We start from the raw sequence: 18,221 nt of genomic DNA on the forward strand, positions 1-18,221 counted from the left end.
AAAGGCGATGGAAACAGCTGCAGCAACAGCAACGCGCTGATCATGGAGTTGGTATGGCGGACATATGCCGGAAAACGGAGGAAGTAGGGGCAAAGGCTAGAATCCAACCAGACGCAGGAGATCGGGCCACAGTAGAGAAGTCTAGGCCACTCGAAAAGTCCAAGACCTCCATCTGAGATCGGAGTGGTGTTCGAAGGAGATGGTACGCAAAGTGATTCTTTAATAGAGAAGGCAGAGGGGCCACCGGAACTGAGAGAGTCCCTGGAGTCGGAACTGACACTCTTCGAGAGCCTGCACGGGATCTCGCATATTGCGGAGCGTAAGATCCGGTTTAAAGCTGACGAGCCATCGAAGCAAAAGTACTACCCGAGGAACTCGGCCATGCAGAGGGTGAGAACAGGTAGATGAGGTTAACCAGGCAGGTGCCGTCGAGCCGTCCGAGGGGAATGCACGGCATTTACGGTGCTGGGAAGAGATTTATTCTAATGGCGAGTAATGCCATTTGGACAACATACGGCTTGTGCGACCTTCCTATTAGGTATTGGACACGGTAATAGAGCCGAAAATGGAGCCTCATGCGTTCGCCTTCCTAGACTATGTCGTGGGGATAAGAACGACAAGAGAAAAACACTCCGAGAATTTTGGATAGTTCTTCCGCCGGTTAAAGGCAGCCAACTTTAGGCAGAATATAAAGAAATGCAGGAGCTGGTAAAAGCTTACGCATGATCACTGATCACCTGGCATTCTAATGGCTGAACTAATCGAGAGCCCTCCCGGGAGGGGGGCTATTGCAGTTGAAGTCCACTATCGACAAAAGAACCTCAACGTCGTGGCTGATGCTCTATCAAGGCATTCTTCAGAGACCTGTCAGCAAGCAAAAGGGTCGCGAGTAGAGAAATGTAGAGGAAAAGGGGCAATTGTATAGACATTTGGAGTCCTACGAGGGGCTACTACTGCGTTTTGTGTGTGACAACGTGGTGCAGTTCACAAGTCGAAGCTTCAGGTCTTTTCTGGAGTCGCTGGTTGTAGAAGTTCGGTACACCGCCCCATACTTTCCCCAAGAGAATCCCACAGAGAGGACCAACAGGACCGTAAAGACCATGATAGCGCAGTTTATCGAGGGCCATAAGAGTTCGTGCAACGATCTCTTGCCTGATATATTGCTAGCGGTGACTACAAGTATGGCGGACTCGACGGGTTTCAGTCCCACTTTTCTCTTGCAGGGCAGGGTTGCCCGCTGCTCTGTGTTCCATTGTTAAAAAAAAATTCATTTTGATGTATGTATACAGAAGTTCTTGCAATATGCGGTAGATGCCGCTAACTCGTGGCCAGTCAAAACCGATCTGATGAAATTTTCAACAGTAGATCTTCTGAAATATTCAATTGCATTAAAATTAAAATTAGCTCTTATAGCTTACGAGATTTACGTAAAAAATAGGACTCTTACTGTGCGGGCACTAGGATCAGACGGTCTGTCTGTCCGGAATGTAGATCCTAGGCTAGATCGTCTTGGCTATTGATGCTGATCAACAATATATACATGTATATATATAATATGCCTGTTACATACATTTGCACAAATATATTATACCCTTTATAACCACTTTTAATGGGTTCAGGGTATAAAAAGGAAACAGATGACGCATAATATATAAAGAGTTAATACCTATATTCAAAGCCGCAATATAATATTATATAGACTATCAAAATTGTATATCAAATTAATAAATGTAGGATAAGTGGAATGCTTTAAGGGTGTGCAAAATTTCTCTACAAGGGCAATTGACGAAATTCCACACTAGTCTAAGTAAAGAAATATTAATTAATTGAGAAGGAGTACCGCTAATCTTTATCGTTCATGAACAGATGAACAAGTGAACTGAATGTTTAGTTCATGAACGAATGAACTGAATAATTGTAATAAACATAATAAAACTTGCAATAAGTGAATGAGTTCGTTTACAAGCGATTGAATATATTAAAAAATTATTTATATAAAAAAACAATGCACAATGTTTCAAATCTCCATTGACGATATCCTAACGGCTATGGATTTAGATAGGTAAAACATATTTATAACAATTTTTACGTTTATATATTAACTTTTATATATTTTAGCCGGTATTATGGTTTTCTTGATTTGTCGGATCCCAGGAATGCTGAAATTAACGACCTTATTCAGCAAACCATTACAATCTTGCAAGATGAAATAGCCAGCTCTTGTTCATCAAATATAGTTAAACAACGCGATGGCAAACATGCAAATTCGAAAAGTAATATTTTAGTTAAAGATGAACATATAAAGGAAAATTCCGGACAAATGGAATCTGACAACAAAGACATCAAATTTGGATTGGCAACTGAAATTGTACCTAATGTAAACCAAGGAATTGAAGAAGTGGACATAAACACTTATTGCAAACTCGGTCACCTGCATCTTCTCAGATCTGAATACTATGAAGGTAAACTTAGTTTTAAACACATTTATATGTCGCCTTCCTTCTACGCAAATCATGTCCTTGCCTTTCGGCTTGCTTATTGTGCAACTTAGTTATGGTATTTAGTAATTCATGCAATAATTGCGTATAGGTATGTTAGAAATTCATATTGGAGATTACAATAATCCAAATATAAAACAATCTTCAAAACTTGTAAGACCCATATATTTACATATATGCAAGAAACACTTTTTGGTATAGTTTTTCGCTTTTTGCATGATCTAACGAATCATTCTGCATCAATTACTCAAATTTTAAAAGTCAACAGCAACAAATCTTTCAAATATTGTAAAACTATTATTATACACATATATACATGGCATGCTGTCAAGTTTTGGGAATCCTTATTTACCTTTTCGAGCTAGCAGCATTTGCCCTAAATTTTATGTCGTGCATTCGTACCTAAATACACATATTTTATTCTTTGCCGAGCCGTAGTTTTATACCCTGAACCAATTAAAAATTGGCAAAAGGGTATAATGGATTTATTCAAATGTATGCAACAGGTAGAAGGAAGCATTTCAGACAAAGTTGCGCTTTGCTGACAACCTCCATGCTTTTGTAGCAGACCAAGCTGAGTCTATCTAGCCAAGCTCGTATGCCTGAATGCGTAGATCTCAGAACCTATGGGCGTTGGAGAACGTAAGTTCGATTAAAACCGTTATCCAAGTTCTGTTCTTTTGAGAAAATCTTTTAGGAGAGACAACAACCTTGACATGTAGCTACTAGAATATACAGATCAAGCCTCTGTCATTCAATAGCTTTCGGCAGCTCCACCTTCGCAACATAACTATAAGTCAAATAAATACATCAATTAGAACTGCCCATCAATTAAAGCCACAATGTAACTTTTATTTTTGCGAGGAATTGAATAGGTGGCTGAAAGTGATGTTGTCCTAATTAAATGACTTTAGAAAAAACTGAACGTGGAAGTAAATGATCTCATCAGAGTCGACCATATTCGTATATGATATTCGTGTTGTGTAATTAATTATATTGAATACTTTTGAATTTGAATTTTTTCTTTTTCTTTACAGCTCTATCCGCATATCAAAAGTATATGAGATTGTGTGAAAAATATTGGAATAACCATGCTTTTATATACGGACTGGGAATCGTTTATTTTGAATTTCGCTGTTTCAAATGGTAATTAATAAAACTGTTTATATATATTTATTATTAACTGCATTACATATAAAAAAAATATCGTTATTGTCTTAAAATATTTTTTTTTAATAATTATAAATAGTACAGAAATAATAGAATTTAATTCTGAATTTAGGCTCGTGAAATTTGTCAAATCAATTGATGAAACCGACTTAAGAACATCTCTTTGAATAACCAGAAAGTTAAATAATTCGGCGGAAATTTCGAATCGGGGAGTTGATGTGAAGTGAAAAATTGAACAAAATTAATTATTTCATGGTGTAAGGCTTTGTTTAATTTTCCCTTTCGTTCTTATACTAAATTCTGACAGTAACTCCAACAAAACAAACTAATATTGAATCGTTATGCTAAATTCTTAACATTTGGCGCTACGCATCGCCCATAAAAACAGTGGTTACATAAAATCCGCAAAATAGTCCTAATCGTCTATAAATTTAATACAAATAAAAGTACACTAGTTGAGATTTCCTGTACTCAGCGCTGAGATACCGTCACAATCATTCCGCATTTTTATAAGCATATATCTATAAATGACACACACTAGTTTCAAAGCTAACGCAGCACTTTTGAAGAGAATAATTTATACTATTTTTATTTAAAAGTTTTTCAATGAAAGGTATATATAACATTTCTTATAACTTTTATTTTTAATGTCAGCCATATAATTTAAACTAAAATATAGGTTACTTATAATCTACTAAATTACTACCTGCGAAGGGCACTCGTTAGACCAGGCCTTAGGCGACCCGCCCTTCTTGAATGATGCGCGGTTTGTGTTCGTTCAACCTATGGAAGAGCGGCATGATCAGCACTAGATCATGGCTAATGATATTTAGTAACGGTGAAGCCGCTATGGACAGGATTTGTTTAGGTCCTCGCGTCAATTCCCTTATTTGGTTTTATTGAATTTTCTTGTTCCCTCCTCTATGTTTGAAAACTCCGTTATATTACTCTTGTGCCTGTCGTAATCCTGCGGGTCACACTAATACATTTGAATCCGAATAGACGGTGATCCGAGAATTTCTTATCGCTAGTAAGAATAAGACCGTCCCACCAAGCATCCAAGAAGGAAGGAAGGAATTTAATCTATTGAGTCTATTTTATATATAATCTATTTATATTTTTTTGATATGGTGAAACAACCGTTATTTGGGTTGTCCTTGTGGACCATCCTCCCCTTAATTGGGATTGACCATCCTACGTCTGCTTTAAAAGTTAACTCCGTGCACAAAGGGCTTAGTTTGTTTCCTATTTTTCTGCTGGTCTTGGCAAATACCGTTTCTCCTACATCTTATACCTTGACCTACCTTTTCGGTTTGTTTCTTTCTAAATGTAGCTGCTGAGTCTTCTCGAATCTCGAATTTCTGATCGATTACCTGAATTCATCGGTAGATGCGTGTATTATCACGATCGGTATCTTTCCCATCAAGGAGTGCAAAGGTTGGTTATACTCTACAGTAGCATGTATGATTAGCTAGAAAAATTCGACGATCCTCTTTTTAAGCTTAAGGTTTCTTTCGATTTTCAGTGAAGGGTTCTACCTACCAAAAGTCAAGGTTTGGTGGTCTGAGTAATTTATTTTAATGCCCCGAATATGACAGACAATGAACGTTGCCCATTTTTCACCGTGGTGTATTCGAGTATCTTTTGTTCTCGTAGATCGTCGCTGGCTGCTTCACACCAAGAGTCTCGATATCTAAGTAGTCATTTACCATGACGTTTCCGATTGACCTTTTTCCATCCCAAAGACCACCCATCCAAGTACGGTGGCTGCGGCATATGGCCTCTGTGTTGCAAACCATCTAGTTTGCATTGTCAGTCCAAGATGCCTATGGTCTAGTCCAATCAGAAGTTTTGGTACAGCACCGCGATACGGTTTCATTGGAAGTCGTGCACCGTTGCCCAACGTTTGGACATCACGTACATGAAGACTTTGCATTGGTAAACTGAGGTTGGACACGGTGAACACATTTTGCAATACATGACGTTTGCGTTCATTCCCATCACTAATTTCCATGCTTACCACTGTGGTCGGCTCTCTGGTCGCTCTTCCACCAAACCATTGCATATTTAGTTGTCTAGGTTCCTCTTTTGGATCTAGGTCGCGTCGTCGACTATCATAGTCGCTTATTGGCCTCGTGCATTGTCACTGGAAATATGCGGAATAATAGGCGTTCTCCATCCGAATCTAAACAACTAACGCCACTTGGGCATCCACTGGCTGCGGTGCCTTTATGTACGGATCCGCTGGCAGCGGCATCCGTCCAGTATTTAGCACCTAACAACTCCATTACCTTCTAGCTGCGGTGCCTTGTGACTGTTTGCAGTATCATGTAAAAGGCGATGATGCCTCTTCCGGCATCCATTGATCCTTGCCAAGTGGCCATCTCGTAGACACGAGAAACAAAGTCGGTGTCTTTTTACAAACCTCCACATATTGGGCGGAGAAGCGAGGTTAACGTCGTTGCAGTCCTTGTTGCCTATTACAGATTGGGCACTGTTTGGTGCGACCCTGGCGTTGCCCTACAGTGCTTTACGAGCAATTGCGGCACTGTGTTTGGCGATTTCTTTCACAACTATCTATAAATCTTCAGACGTGTTTCTACTACCAACTTTTACATTCAATCAGGTGTATTATGAGAACATAAGGATCGGGCACACCGAAGATATAATTCCCTTGTAGTCAGCCTTACGGTTTTGCAGATATGTAAGAAAAGTGAAGCTCGTAAAACTAGAAAACTGAATATTTTCTTATATGAGAACTACTTTTCCACCTATCGTTCCTATATCAGCTATATAATAGAGTTCCCGATGTAGATACGATTTTGCATTTATGTGGGAAGTTTAGTTTATTTTATAAATGCTGAGGTTGGTCAAGACACCTTGAAACCCAAAAAAGTTTTCCCTACAAAAATTTAACTTTCAACCAATCGGTTGATAAGGTTGATAATCCAGGTTGGTCAAGATGCCTGAAAAACAAATATAGACCTTAGTTTTTAATCGATCGTTCCTTTGCGGGCGGTTTCGACTTACTTATGCGCAGAAGGACAAACCTATGCAAAGTTTAAAGACGATAACTTTCAAACAGAGAGGCTTCTTTGCATAGAAACGGTCAGATAGACTCCTTCTATCATGACAAAATTATATTACCGTCTACATGTATATAAGAACGGAGTGAATTGTTTTTTATAGTGAGTGGAATCGGAAAAGAACGAACACGATGGTTCGCCAAATAATATACCCATCGAATAAATATTTTCCCCTATAAATCCACAACCTATAATAGATTTTTAAAATAAAATATGTTATGAATTTCTAGAACCTAATAAGGTTGATATTTAAATAACCCCTTTAAAAAAGTATTTACAGTGGTTAATTATCAAATGTACTACGTTTTACGTTCATTCCGTTTGATAAATGCCGTACCTATCAACCATGGTATTTATATAGGTTTTTAAGCGCACATCTTGGTATATCGGATGTGAATGCAAACGCAGTGCCAGTAGAAACATACTCTTAGACTTATACAATAGTATCGACGGCTTCTAAACGGACCTATCGATATGTTTTACATTTTCATGCCACCACTAGTCAGTAAATTAAAAACCATGGAATTTTGAATGTGTATTGACCGTGTTATTTTTAATTTAAATAAATAAAAACACTGCCAAATAAATTCTCAACACTGCGACGAACTAGTACAAATTAAAAACTTCACATCTTACAATGAGTCAACTTAAAGTAGTTTTTGGAAATTCTATTAAAGTATGTGCGTAACACTAGCCATACACAAATACTGTGTGTTTTTGTGCATACATATCTAGACTTAAGTGTACAAGTTATGTTTTAAATCATAATTACTGCTTGTAAACACATGTGAGAAAATTCAAGAACAAAATTAATCAAATCTATAAAGTGCGGACATATATCTATAAGTAAGAGCCAAATCATATATCATATTAAATTGTGTTTGTTATAATAAAAAAAAAGAAACAAAGGCACACCGAATAATTGCTATGCATAGGAATAGTGAAGCTCATAAATGCTGAGTTTGTTATAAATTTCCTGTAAAAGACAATATTTTGCCATACAAAAACATATTTTTCGACCGATTCTTTCTATGCAGCTTAATAAAGTAATACAAACATGATAAGACGTGACATATATAGGCAGCATTGTCAAATGAGTTAACGTCGGGCTTCATTATTAAACAAATTTTCTCCTTCTTGAATTTTATTTGTGTCAATCATTCCTATGGCAGCTATATTATATTGTGCAAGAATTTTACATATATGTAAGGAGCATATAAAAACTAATAAAGGTCGTGTCTGGTCAAAATAACTTCATAAAAAAATAGTTTTTCATACAAATTAAGATAAGAGATAAGAGAAAACCGTTTGTATAAAGCTTTTTTGTTTACCATCCGAGTTCAGAGATTTTTGTTTAAGTCCATTTTAGAACTGTTTGCCACTTTTCGGAATATCTGAAACATGGCTAGATGTAATGCATCTTTCTCCCTTTTCCATAAATTTACACAAACCATCTTACCCAAATATATTCTGTTTGACTGCGTGCCTCGTATAATAAAAAATAAAGAACTTACATCTTTAATTTTTTAGGTCAATTAAACTGTTTCAAGAACTTTTATACTTGAACCCACATTTCACCTGTGCAAATGAAGTCCATCTACGTCTAGGACTGATGCTCAAGGTTAATGGTGACTTTCGGAGTGCACTTAAACACTTGCAACTGGCGTTGGCGGATTCATCGCCCTCTACGTTTACGGATCTTCAAGGTATACTGCTTTATAAATGTTCTCAATCATTTTCCACTAATAGATTCCGAGTTCTGTAGTTATTTCTGAGTAATTTGTATAAATAAAATACAATAGTAGAGATTATTATTGTATTTTATTTGCACAAATTACTTTTTTAAAACTTGAGAGGCTCGTTTCGAAGTATATATCTCTATATATAGAACTGTTTGTCCTGACTGACCGACTGATTGGTGATCAACGCTTAAATTTTGACTGTAGTTAACTCACGTTAAGACGGGGCTTCGGGAAATTCCACCCGCAAGTGTGGAAAACTCGCGATAGTATAAAACTTTTTGTTACCGTCCGATCGGCCTCAAACTTATTTTAAAACATCTATTTTCAAATTCACTTGGTGTGTCACACCTTTTGCAAAAATCCATCCCTCCTTGGTGGAAATGGGGGTCAATTATTTGGTGGCTGATGTTACAGGATCATAATGGACACATTATACGGGTCAAACTTTTTTTTCGGTTTCAAGATTTTCTTCATAAAGGCTAACATAGCCGGAAGCAATTAACTCCAACTTATGGTTCTTTATTCTATGGATTAAGGAATATTTTTTAAATGTGAAGTTTAAGATAGTACGGGTAGAATTAAATTTTCCACGGGCGGACACTGTAAAAGTTGTATTTGAAATTTTTATTACAAAACACGCCACGGGCAAGGCCGGCTAATATATAGGTTGTAGTTCACTTGTATTCATATCATGGGTACGGAATATATATACATTTTATAGCGGGACTATGTTCAAAGACATACTTTCGTAGTAGTTACAGTTTTACAACAACTATAGTTTGTACAAATTTTAACCATTTAAAATATTAATTGTTTATTTTTCAGTGAAATTTCAAATAGCTCATCTGTATGAAGTACAAAATAAGCACAAAGCTGCAAAAGAATCATATGAATTTATATTAAATGACAGAAATATATCGTTGGATCTGAAAGCGGACATATACAGACAATTAGGTAAGATGTTATAAAGTTTAATGAATTTAAACCACTAAATATTATAAGCATTAAGTCTATCTAAAAAGTTGTGAAAAGTTTTAGGACTGTTAAATCTTATTGTCTATCAAATGGCATATTTACAAACTTGATTGTAATCGAGCAATAAGGAACATTTGAGCCAGTGCCAATTAATCTTCCCTCTTTAATTAATCGTAGAATTATGCTTGCTGCAATATTTATTCATAAGATAATTACCCTGAAGAGCGACTCCTGAGTTGACTAGCCAATTAAACTTCTCTGGCCAAAAAGTAATTATGCACCTTTATATCTTAAACTTTGTCTAACTTACTATGCTTTACATGAACCGTTCCGGGTCCTTTGTAGTGATGACAACAAGCATTACAGAGTATTCTGTTTGTAGTCTTCTTCTTTCTCAACTGCGAGATAGCGAAAATCGATTATTCAATACTTTAACATCCATAGATTTATTTTGAAAGAATACGAGAGCTATAGGTTATAAGAAACAACAAACAATCAGGTAACTAAGCAGATTGTTTTTGGGTTTAGTGTTGGTTTGGTATTTGCACATGCATATTTTCCATTCCACAAATCATAGCAAACAGCATCATTGCCATTGCCTAAAATATATAATTTCATATACCCGCAAAAATTTTATTACAAATATAAAATATTCACTTAACATAACTTACTCGAATTAGTCGTTTGAATATTTTAAAAATATTTGCTTGATGCTTTTCAGGATGGATGTATCATTGTGTCGAATGCCTAGGCGAAAAAAAAGAACGTGAATCTAATGCATTACGTTTTTTACAAAAATCAATTGAAGCCGATCCAAAGTGTGGACAATCATTATACTTACTGGGAAGATGTTACGCTGGGGTTAATAAGGTTCATGATGCGTTCTTAGCCTATCGGAACTCGGTCGAAAAAAGTGAAGGGAATGCGGATACCTGGTGCTCAATCGGGTAATTTTAGCTTCCAATTTATTTGCGTGGCCAAATAAAACTAATCATTATTTTGTTTAGTGTCTTATATCAGCAGCAAAACCAACCAACAGATGCGCTCCAAGCATACATATGCGCAGTTCAACTAGATAAAGAACATAGATCGGCATGGACGAATTTAGGTATTCTTTATGAAAGTTGTGGGCAATTGCGAGATGCATACGCGTGCTATTTAAATGCAGTTAAACAAATTTCAAAACAGGTATATAATCAATTAAATAATCACTAACTCAATTATTTTTACCTTCAATACAATTCTGTGGAGTTCATTTCTGCCGTACTTCTTTTATGAGTATATGTTTTACCAAACATAATTCTACGATTCTTAAAAGTGGGGGGTATACGTCAGGAGTATACTGAAATATGTTAGCAACTAAGCACCAGATTCCCAGTTTAATCCACGGGTGGCGAATAAAAAAAATTATTTCTGTACAGACACCAAATACATTGGCCAAAGAAGAGGACGGGCAGCAGCTATACGGATCGTCAAACTCGATTCATGAAGTTCTGCGCCCTCCTGGGCTTATCAATGACTTTTTTCTTAGAGAATTCTGTCAGATCCCGTGGTTGAATAAACCGTTCCGTGTCCCCTGTGGTGATTACAACAAGCATTAGCATTAATTTATTTAGCAAGTTTGCCTTCGCTTTTGTGCTTCGCGGCCCCTCGAACGGTTGGCTGGAAATGGGAATGATCTAGGATAAATATTAGATTTTTGACCTCAGTCGAATTTGGTACTGTTTTTATGCGCCATTTTGATCATGTTAAGAAGAAAAACTCCATCCTGTGAGTAGCCCCTGGTTGCTTGGGTTTGCCATTATAAAGCATTTCGCTTCATTTGCCTGAAAAAAATATTCAAAATATATTGCCATCTCTACGTCTTTTATGACAAATCTTAACCCCCAACTTTTATAATATAAACACCTAAATTGTTTGTCAATTAATTTACCGAGAACTTAAGCAAAGAAGTATCTCAATTAGTGCTTGTTCGTTTATGATTACGACGGCAACGCAGAACAGCGTAGATAACTTTAAGTCGGACACCTTCGACTAGAGCAATTTCTTTATTTAAATATTAAAAAAACAACCGGATGGATGTCTATTTTATTTTTATAGAAAATAACCACTACCCAAGAAGGAAATAAAGCTTTATTATTTACAAGCAGTACAAATGGATTAACTAAGGGCATAATCCAGCGAGTAAAATTTCTTGAAACACAACTGAGCCACGCACCACTGCCAAGTATAACATCTAAACGCCGCCAGCTGTGTTCAATTGAAGAGGCTTGGAACCTTCCAATATCATTAGAAATTAACTCCCGTCAACAGCAGCAAAACCTTCAAATGCAGCAAAGACAGTATGGGAAAAACTCATCTTTACAGGTAACCTCCATAATTTACGATTTAACATACATAGTTTTTTATATTATTAAAATAGATTTAAAAAAAACATACAAAAGTATGAATGAAGTTGCAGATTAACTAGTCTACTTACATCATATATTATATACATAAATTTAACCAGAGTGATTAGTTATTTGATAATAAATACTTTTAGATTACTTTCTCACTAACTGCTTTTTTTCTTTAGGGACCGCCGCCACCGTACCCACACAACCACGGAACTCAAAGCAACCCAACGCCAGCAAAACGAGCAAAGGACGAGTCCGACCTGTCAGTAATGAATCGATCGGAGCAGCAAATGCACAATCTATGTCAACATGAAATTAGTACGCTACAAAATGTACAACAGAATCAAAAAAGTTTTAGTGTACAGCAAGAACGTCAGTTACCCGCTCCAAACCGCCAACCCTTTAGGAACAACACATCTCCATACGTAACATCAGCTATGCCAGAAGGAACAAATCCGTATTCTTCTGAAGCAATATCATCTAAGACCATAAAAGAGGAATCAGTTGATTTAGAAGGCATTTTTTCTTCTAATGATAAGGTTTCATTAGGTATGTTTTTCTTTAAACCTATGTTGATCACTAAATTTTAATTTTTCAATGCAATATTTGAAAGTTGAACTACTACTATCTGATCAAAAAAAGTATTATGAAAAGCTTGTTGCGTTTTTTGAAATATCAGCCCAAAATAGATGTAAACAAGTTATTTAAAAGTGGAAATATCGGGGCTTTAAGTATGGCCCAGGTATTCGACTGCTACGTTCTTTACTTGTTTTAAATATGTTGTTAAGACAAGCGTTAAACAAAAGTACATTTATTTTGATTAGTAGAAAAACCTTACCTGCAACATTAACTAAGATTATTGATTGTTTTCGATCTTATATCCCTCAGACATAAATGGCCAGTCGATAAATGAACGGCCTCAGTATATTTCGACGGAATTAGTCGAAGACATTTACCAAAGTGCGGCTGATGACGATAAAAAGCCCGTTAAATATGAGGGTTCAACACAAAGCAATGATGACAGTCACAATATGTTTAAACAAAAGACAAAAGTTGAATTTGATGTTGATCCTGATTCATCACCTGCATTCAATATACAAATGGAGTCGAAACAATTGTGGTCTGCTGTACAGAATTTATCGTTTCATGAGCCACCAACAAATTTTACAGTGCTCTTGAGGAATGCACCTCCGCCTGCGCCACCTGATTGCCCACCGCAGAAGCTTACGAGAGAGCAGCTCTTACCGCCCACTCCATCGGTTCATTTGGAAAACAAAAAAAATGCCTTTAGCCCACAATTGCAAGAATTTTGTTTAAAGCATCCAATTGCCGTTGTACGTGGTTTGGCTGGTGCTCTAAAGCTAGATTTGGGACTCTTTTCAACCAAAACTCTTGTTGAGGCCAATCCAGATCACAGCGTAGAAGTCAGAACTCAAGTGAATCAGTCTCCCGATGAAAATTGGGACGTATCTCAAGCAAAGAGAGTTTGGGCCTGTATATCACATCGATCTCATACAACTATTGCCAAATATGCTCAATATCAAGCATCAAGCTTTCAAGACAGTTTAAAGGTAATAAATAAAGCAATACATTTAAACGAAAATCAAATACCAATAAAATTATACCATATTTGAATTAAGGATGAAGGCGATAAAGGTTCAGCATGCTCCCAAGTGATGTCAGATTCCGATTCTAAGGATTCAGTATCTAATTCGAATATTAATTTAAAACGTAAAAAGGCAAAAAACGGGAGTAAAATGCTAAGGTAAATAAATAATTTTGTGTTTCAATTAATTTAATTAATCATGCTATAATTTTTTTTATTTTAGGTTTGGAACCAATGTGGATTTATCTGATGAGCGTAAATGGAAGCCTCAATTAAGTGAATTACAAAAGTTGCCTGCCTTTGCGAGAGTAATTTCTGCTGCAAACATGTTGTCCCATGTAGGCCACGTCATTTTGGGAATGAATACTGTGCAATTATATATGAAAGTTCCTGGGAGTAGAACACCTGGGCATCAAGAAAATAACAACTTTTGCTCAATTAATATAAACATAGGACCAGGAGATTGTGAATGGTTCGCTGTCCCAGACGCTTATTGGGGTGGCATTCATAATCTGTGTGAGAAAAACAATATCAGCTACTTACATGGATCGTGGTGGCCTGTTTTAGAAGACTTATATAAAGAAAATATACCAGTATATCGCTTCATACAGAAGCCTGGAGACTTAGTTTGGGTAAATGCTGGGTAAGTAACGATACGTTTATTAAAACCCTTTAACTATTGAAAACGGCTAAAACGTTTCTAATGGTATCATGTAAATTCATGTAACACGAGTGAGAGGTCCACTTTCATTTTATTTGAAGGCTCTTGTATGTCATGCTTTTTTCGCATTTATTTCTTCATACTTCGATGATTTACTTTCCTCGCCCGAACTCGATAAATATCGATCTAAAGTCTCTGAGCATACTATTACAAGAGAAAAAACCTAACTAATCAAATGGATCACATATCCAAGTTCATTTTTTCTATTCATAACCCATTTTCACATCAGCCTCCAATATCTAATAGGTATGTGTATATACACATTCGCCATATTGTAACTTCCTCGTTTGGATATGAATATTTATTGAAATCAATGTCAATTTTTTCTGCATGTGACAAACGAGAATATAATCTCAATGTTGTCCTGAATCAGACAGATAAACGGACGGACACGGATAGATCGACTCAGTTCGTCTTTCTGGTCATAAATATAATTTCCATACGATCTGGTATCTGGTATCGAGCACTCTTGTCTAAAATTTGCATCAACTTATTATTTCAGATGTGTTCATTGGGTACAGTCTGTAGGATGGTGCAATAACATAGCATGGAATGTTGGACCACTTACTGCACGACAGTATTCTCTTGCCATAGAACGATACGAGTGGAACAAGCTTCAAAGTTTTAAAAGTATTGTTCCCATGGTCCATTTAAGCTGGAACCTGGCGAGAAATATAAAAGTTTCTGATACAAAACTTTTTGAATTGATAAAGTAAGTAGACAAAAATTAAAACGAATACACAATTATTTATTTATCCAATATAGTTAACGAACAGTTTGATTTAATCTATATAGATTAATGTGTTATCAATCAGAACAAACAGTTTTATATATATATATATATACATATATGTGTGTTCGATGTTACTGTTTTTTCTGCCTGATTAACACAGAGTTACGAAGTTGAAATTACTACTAAAGTTACCTTTTGCTATGAAGGTGCACGCTACGACGGGACTTAAGGAAATTCTACCCGTAATTGAGAAAAAACGCGAAAGAGGGTTCCATAAAACATTTTTATTTACCCTGGTAGATCTCGTATATTCCAAGTTCGGTTGAGATATGTAAGATATAAAAACAACAAGGTTTTTCTTACAACGAAACCCATTCTTAACGTGCACCTCCATCAAATAAAGTGCTTACTTTCTAGGTCTAATGATAGGCACAGCTCACCTGATGACCAATTAGTCAATCAGGTCAAACAGTTTTATATATAGATATATTTATAAATATGTACTTATTTCGTTTTAGAATGTGCTTGTGTCAATCTTTAAAAACTGTTTTTCATATACAAGAATATGTGAAGTCCAAAGGAGTCGAAATTCGGTTTAATGGCCGCGGTAAGAACGAGGCTTCCCACTATTGTGGACAATGTGAAGTAAGTTGCTTAATTGCTTTTATATATTATAAGATAATACCTAATAATTAATTATCAATATACTTTTGGGCTTGTAATGCCAATAGAAAGCAATTTGGCAATATAAGAAAGAGTTTAAAAGAACAGACTGACTTTGGCTAGTAACCCTGTCATTTTGTTTAGCCTTACATGTATTTAATTTTAAAACCATGGCGTTTAGTTTAGATTTGTATTATTTTTTATATATTATAGTAGGTGTGTAGAATACACTCAGAAACAGACACCCATACTATACACGCATTGTTAAGTTCATCAAAAGAAACCCACCCCATCGAGCAACGCCTATGCCAACCCCCAAAAGTTGCGGATATTTACATTTCTTAGTCAAGCTTTAAAATCCGTTTTGGTCTTAAAGTCTTAAAGTAATGAACAAGTAGTAAATATTTCGGTAATGACACCATTTTTCAGTCGATTGCTACTATATTTATGGTGAAAAGTTATGTTTTTTAAGTTAATGTACACTTATTTAGTTAATGTGGTTTTGCATAATCAAACCAATGCTTTTTTATTTTTATTTGCAGGTCGAAGTTTTTAACGTGTTGTTCATAAGAGAGCAAGAGAAACGGCATGTTGTCCATTGTCTACCTTGTGTACTGAAGCTATCACCATCGCTGCAAGGTATTGTCTGTTTGGAGGAATACCGATTGTCAGAGCTCGAACATGTTTATGACTCTTTTACACTGTATAGAACGCAAGGACTTGAACAAACCCATTAATTAACTTAATTAACATATTATTAAAAATATTTTATTATATTGTACGTTTTTTACACTGAAAAAAAAAAATTAAATTAATGTAGGTCTCTATAAGATTTTATTCGACTTGGCCGTTATCTTTGTTGGGTATTAGGAGTACTGATGACTCTGGTCTGATTACGCAGACAAAACAGACCTGGTCATGGGATATATATTTGTTCTCGGCTTAGGGAAGCAAGACGACGTGCATTGTGCCTGAATTGTCTGAAAAGGAGTCCTCATTTGCGATCATGCAGCTCTGGATGACGTCGGAGCTGCGGAGCGAACCATTATTCCCTGCTGCATTTAAATAATTCTGTCTTCGAGTCACATAACTGCACCTGCTTATTCATCATCAGTTGCCCATGCCTCTGTCTCTAAATCGACGCCATCTACCTCAGCCTCTCTCGTTGCCCAGTATTTCAGCAGTGATGTTGTCCTGTTGGCTACTGCTATGGTCTTCGTCAAAAACTTCTCCGGAACATTGATACCTGGTCGTGCCTTCTTGGATTCCGGCTCTCAGCTTCATCACCAGCTTCAGTTAATGCAGCCCAAGACACAGAAAGAAATAGGTTAACTATTACGATACAGTCTCCAGTAGTGCCTACCATAACTGATAGTCAACCTAGGACCGCGTTTGGGTGGATCCACGTTGATTGCTGTAGGAAAACTTAAACAAAGCTCTGAACGACGAGCAAATAAATTAGTGCGACGATTTTGGGAGATAGAAAACCTGCTTAGAAACTGCACCTACCACTTTAAAGAAGGACATATACCAGATTGCCTAGGGTCCAATATTCGAGGCGTGACCCTTCAAGGTAAGTTTGAAATTTCTTGGGAAGAAATACTAACAAGCTTTTCGTCTATTTCTGACCCATTCAAATCGCCTTGACCTCAAGACTCAATATTCCAACTTTTTACAGGAATATTTGGATCTAGGTCATACGACGCATGTTGCTCCAGAATCCCTAGGACTATGAAAATATTTTCTTCCTCACCACTGTGTATTTAAAGAGGACAGTTGAAAATTGTGAGTCGTTTTCGACGGTTTAGCAGCTACTCGTCAGGATATTCATTGAATGAAGTATTGATGGTCCTGTTATATAGAGCTTTTTGCTTCGATTCTACTACTGGTCGGATTTCCCACTTCACAACTGACTGGTTGTCGAGCCTTTAAAGTCTCGGGCGTTCACTATTGTGGAGCGTTTTTCTTTAAATCAGACACACGAAATAAAGCTCCAGTCAATTCACCTCATGCAGTTCCCCTGGAGCTGGTCAAGGATCTTTCCACGACCTCATTCTAGAATGCCCTCAAGTTACAAAAATTTCTATACATGTATACATGTATCAATTTGACTATTGAGGTAATGTGTTGGATGATCGATCGGCGCATCAATAAAACAGGTGAGTTTTTAGTTCGATTCTGGTCGATTTTTAGGTCGTTTCTGAATTAAGACTAAGAATACAACAAAGCAAAAGCTACAAGTAAACTGCAAAGCGCTGCTGTCGGTGCGGCCAATTAACGTAGCATAGGCGCCTCGCGCAGGCGACCCAGTTTGTCAGCGGATGTTTTGCAATGCGCTGTCGCTGATATTTGGCCCGCTGCTAGCCGTCGCACGTGCCGCTAACCGCCGAAGACGCGGCGTGGGCGCTTCTCGATGGTAGCCGGCAGTATGTGGTCAACTACTCCCCTCATAAAGTGCAACCGTCCTCGATCGTACCAAGACTTTCCAACAATTCCATGATTTTGCGGGTGTCTCGTCGCTTCCTGATTTACTCCGTTAGGAAGATGATGATTACAAACCAGAGCGCAAAGCTGTCTACGAATCCTGAGTCTACTTCTAACAATTTCCGTATGTGAGATTGTGGGAACATG

General features: G+C 36.8%; 1 protein-coding gene across 3 annotated transcripts; it reads left to right on the forward strand.

The window, feature by feature from the left end:
- The first annotated feature begins 1,914 nt into the window (after window positions 1–1,914).
- On the forward strand, window positions 1,915–16,432 carry Utx (Utx histone demethylase). Of its 3 annotated transcripts, XM_064690758.1 has the most exons (15): window positions 1,915–2,062; window positions 2,119–2,462; window positions 3,536–3,644; window positions 8,285–8,460; window positions 9,322–9,450; window positions 10,193–10,418; window positions 10,479–10,659; window positions 11,572–11,838; window positions 12,047–12,416; window positions 12,756–13,438; window positions 13,508–13,632; window positions 13,697–14,116; window positions 14,697–14,906; window positions 15,446–15,572; window positions 16,133–16,432. In XM_064690758.1, the coding sequence occupies exons 1-15, from the start codon at window positions 2,013–2,015 to the stop codon at window positions 16,325–16,327; spliced, it is 3,612 nt and encodes a 1,203-aa protein (XP_064546828.1). In that variant the 5' UTR covers window positions 1,915–2,012; the 3' UTR covers window positions 16,328–16,432. The 3 variants fall into 3 exon arrangements, with proteins under 3 accessions (XP_064546828.1, XP_064546829.1, XP_064546830.1); XM_064690759.1 differs by lacking the exons at window positions 1,915–2,062; window positions 2,119–2,462; window positions 3,536–3,644 and adding an exon at window positions 7,283–7,600; XM_064690760.1 differs by lacking the exons at window positions 1,915–2,062; window positions 2,119–2,462; window positions 3,536–3,644 and adding an exon at window positions 7,286–7,430.
- Window positions 16,433–18,221: the final 1,789 nt, after the last annotated feature.

This window comes from Drosophila montana, unplaced genomic scaffold (assembly GCF_035044405.1).
Source record: "Drosophila montana isolate Dmon_TW-CO22-7 unplaced genomic scaffold, ASM3504440v1 contig_3285_1, whole genome shotgun sequence".
NCBI lineage: Eukaryota > Metazoa > Arthropoda > Insecta > Diptera > Drosophilidae > Drosophila > Drosophila montana.

Excerpts from the sequence above, each read along its gene's own strand:
- Utx (XM_064690758.1), top strand. The coding sequence starts at position 2,013 with ATGTTTCAAATCTCCATTGACGATATCCTAACGGCTATGGATTTAGAT. Across the intron at positions 3,645-8,284 it reads GAATTTCGCTGTTTCAAATG|GTCAATTAAACTGTTTCAAG; the intron begins GTAATTAATAAA and ends TTAATTTTTTAG. Across the intron at positions 15,573-16,132 it reads ACTATTGTGGACAATGTGAA|GTCGAAGTTTTTAACGTGTT; the intron begins GTAAGTTGCTTA and ends TTTTATTTGCAG.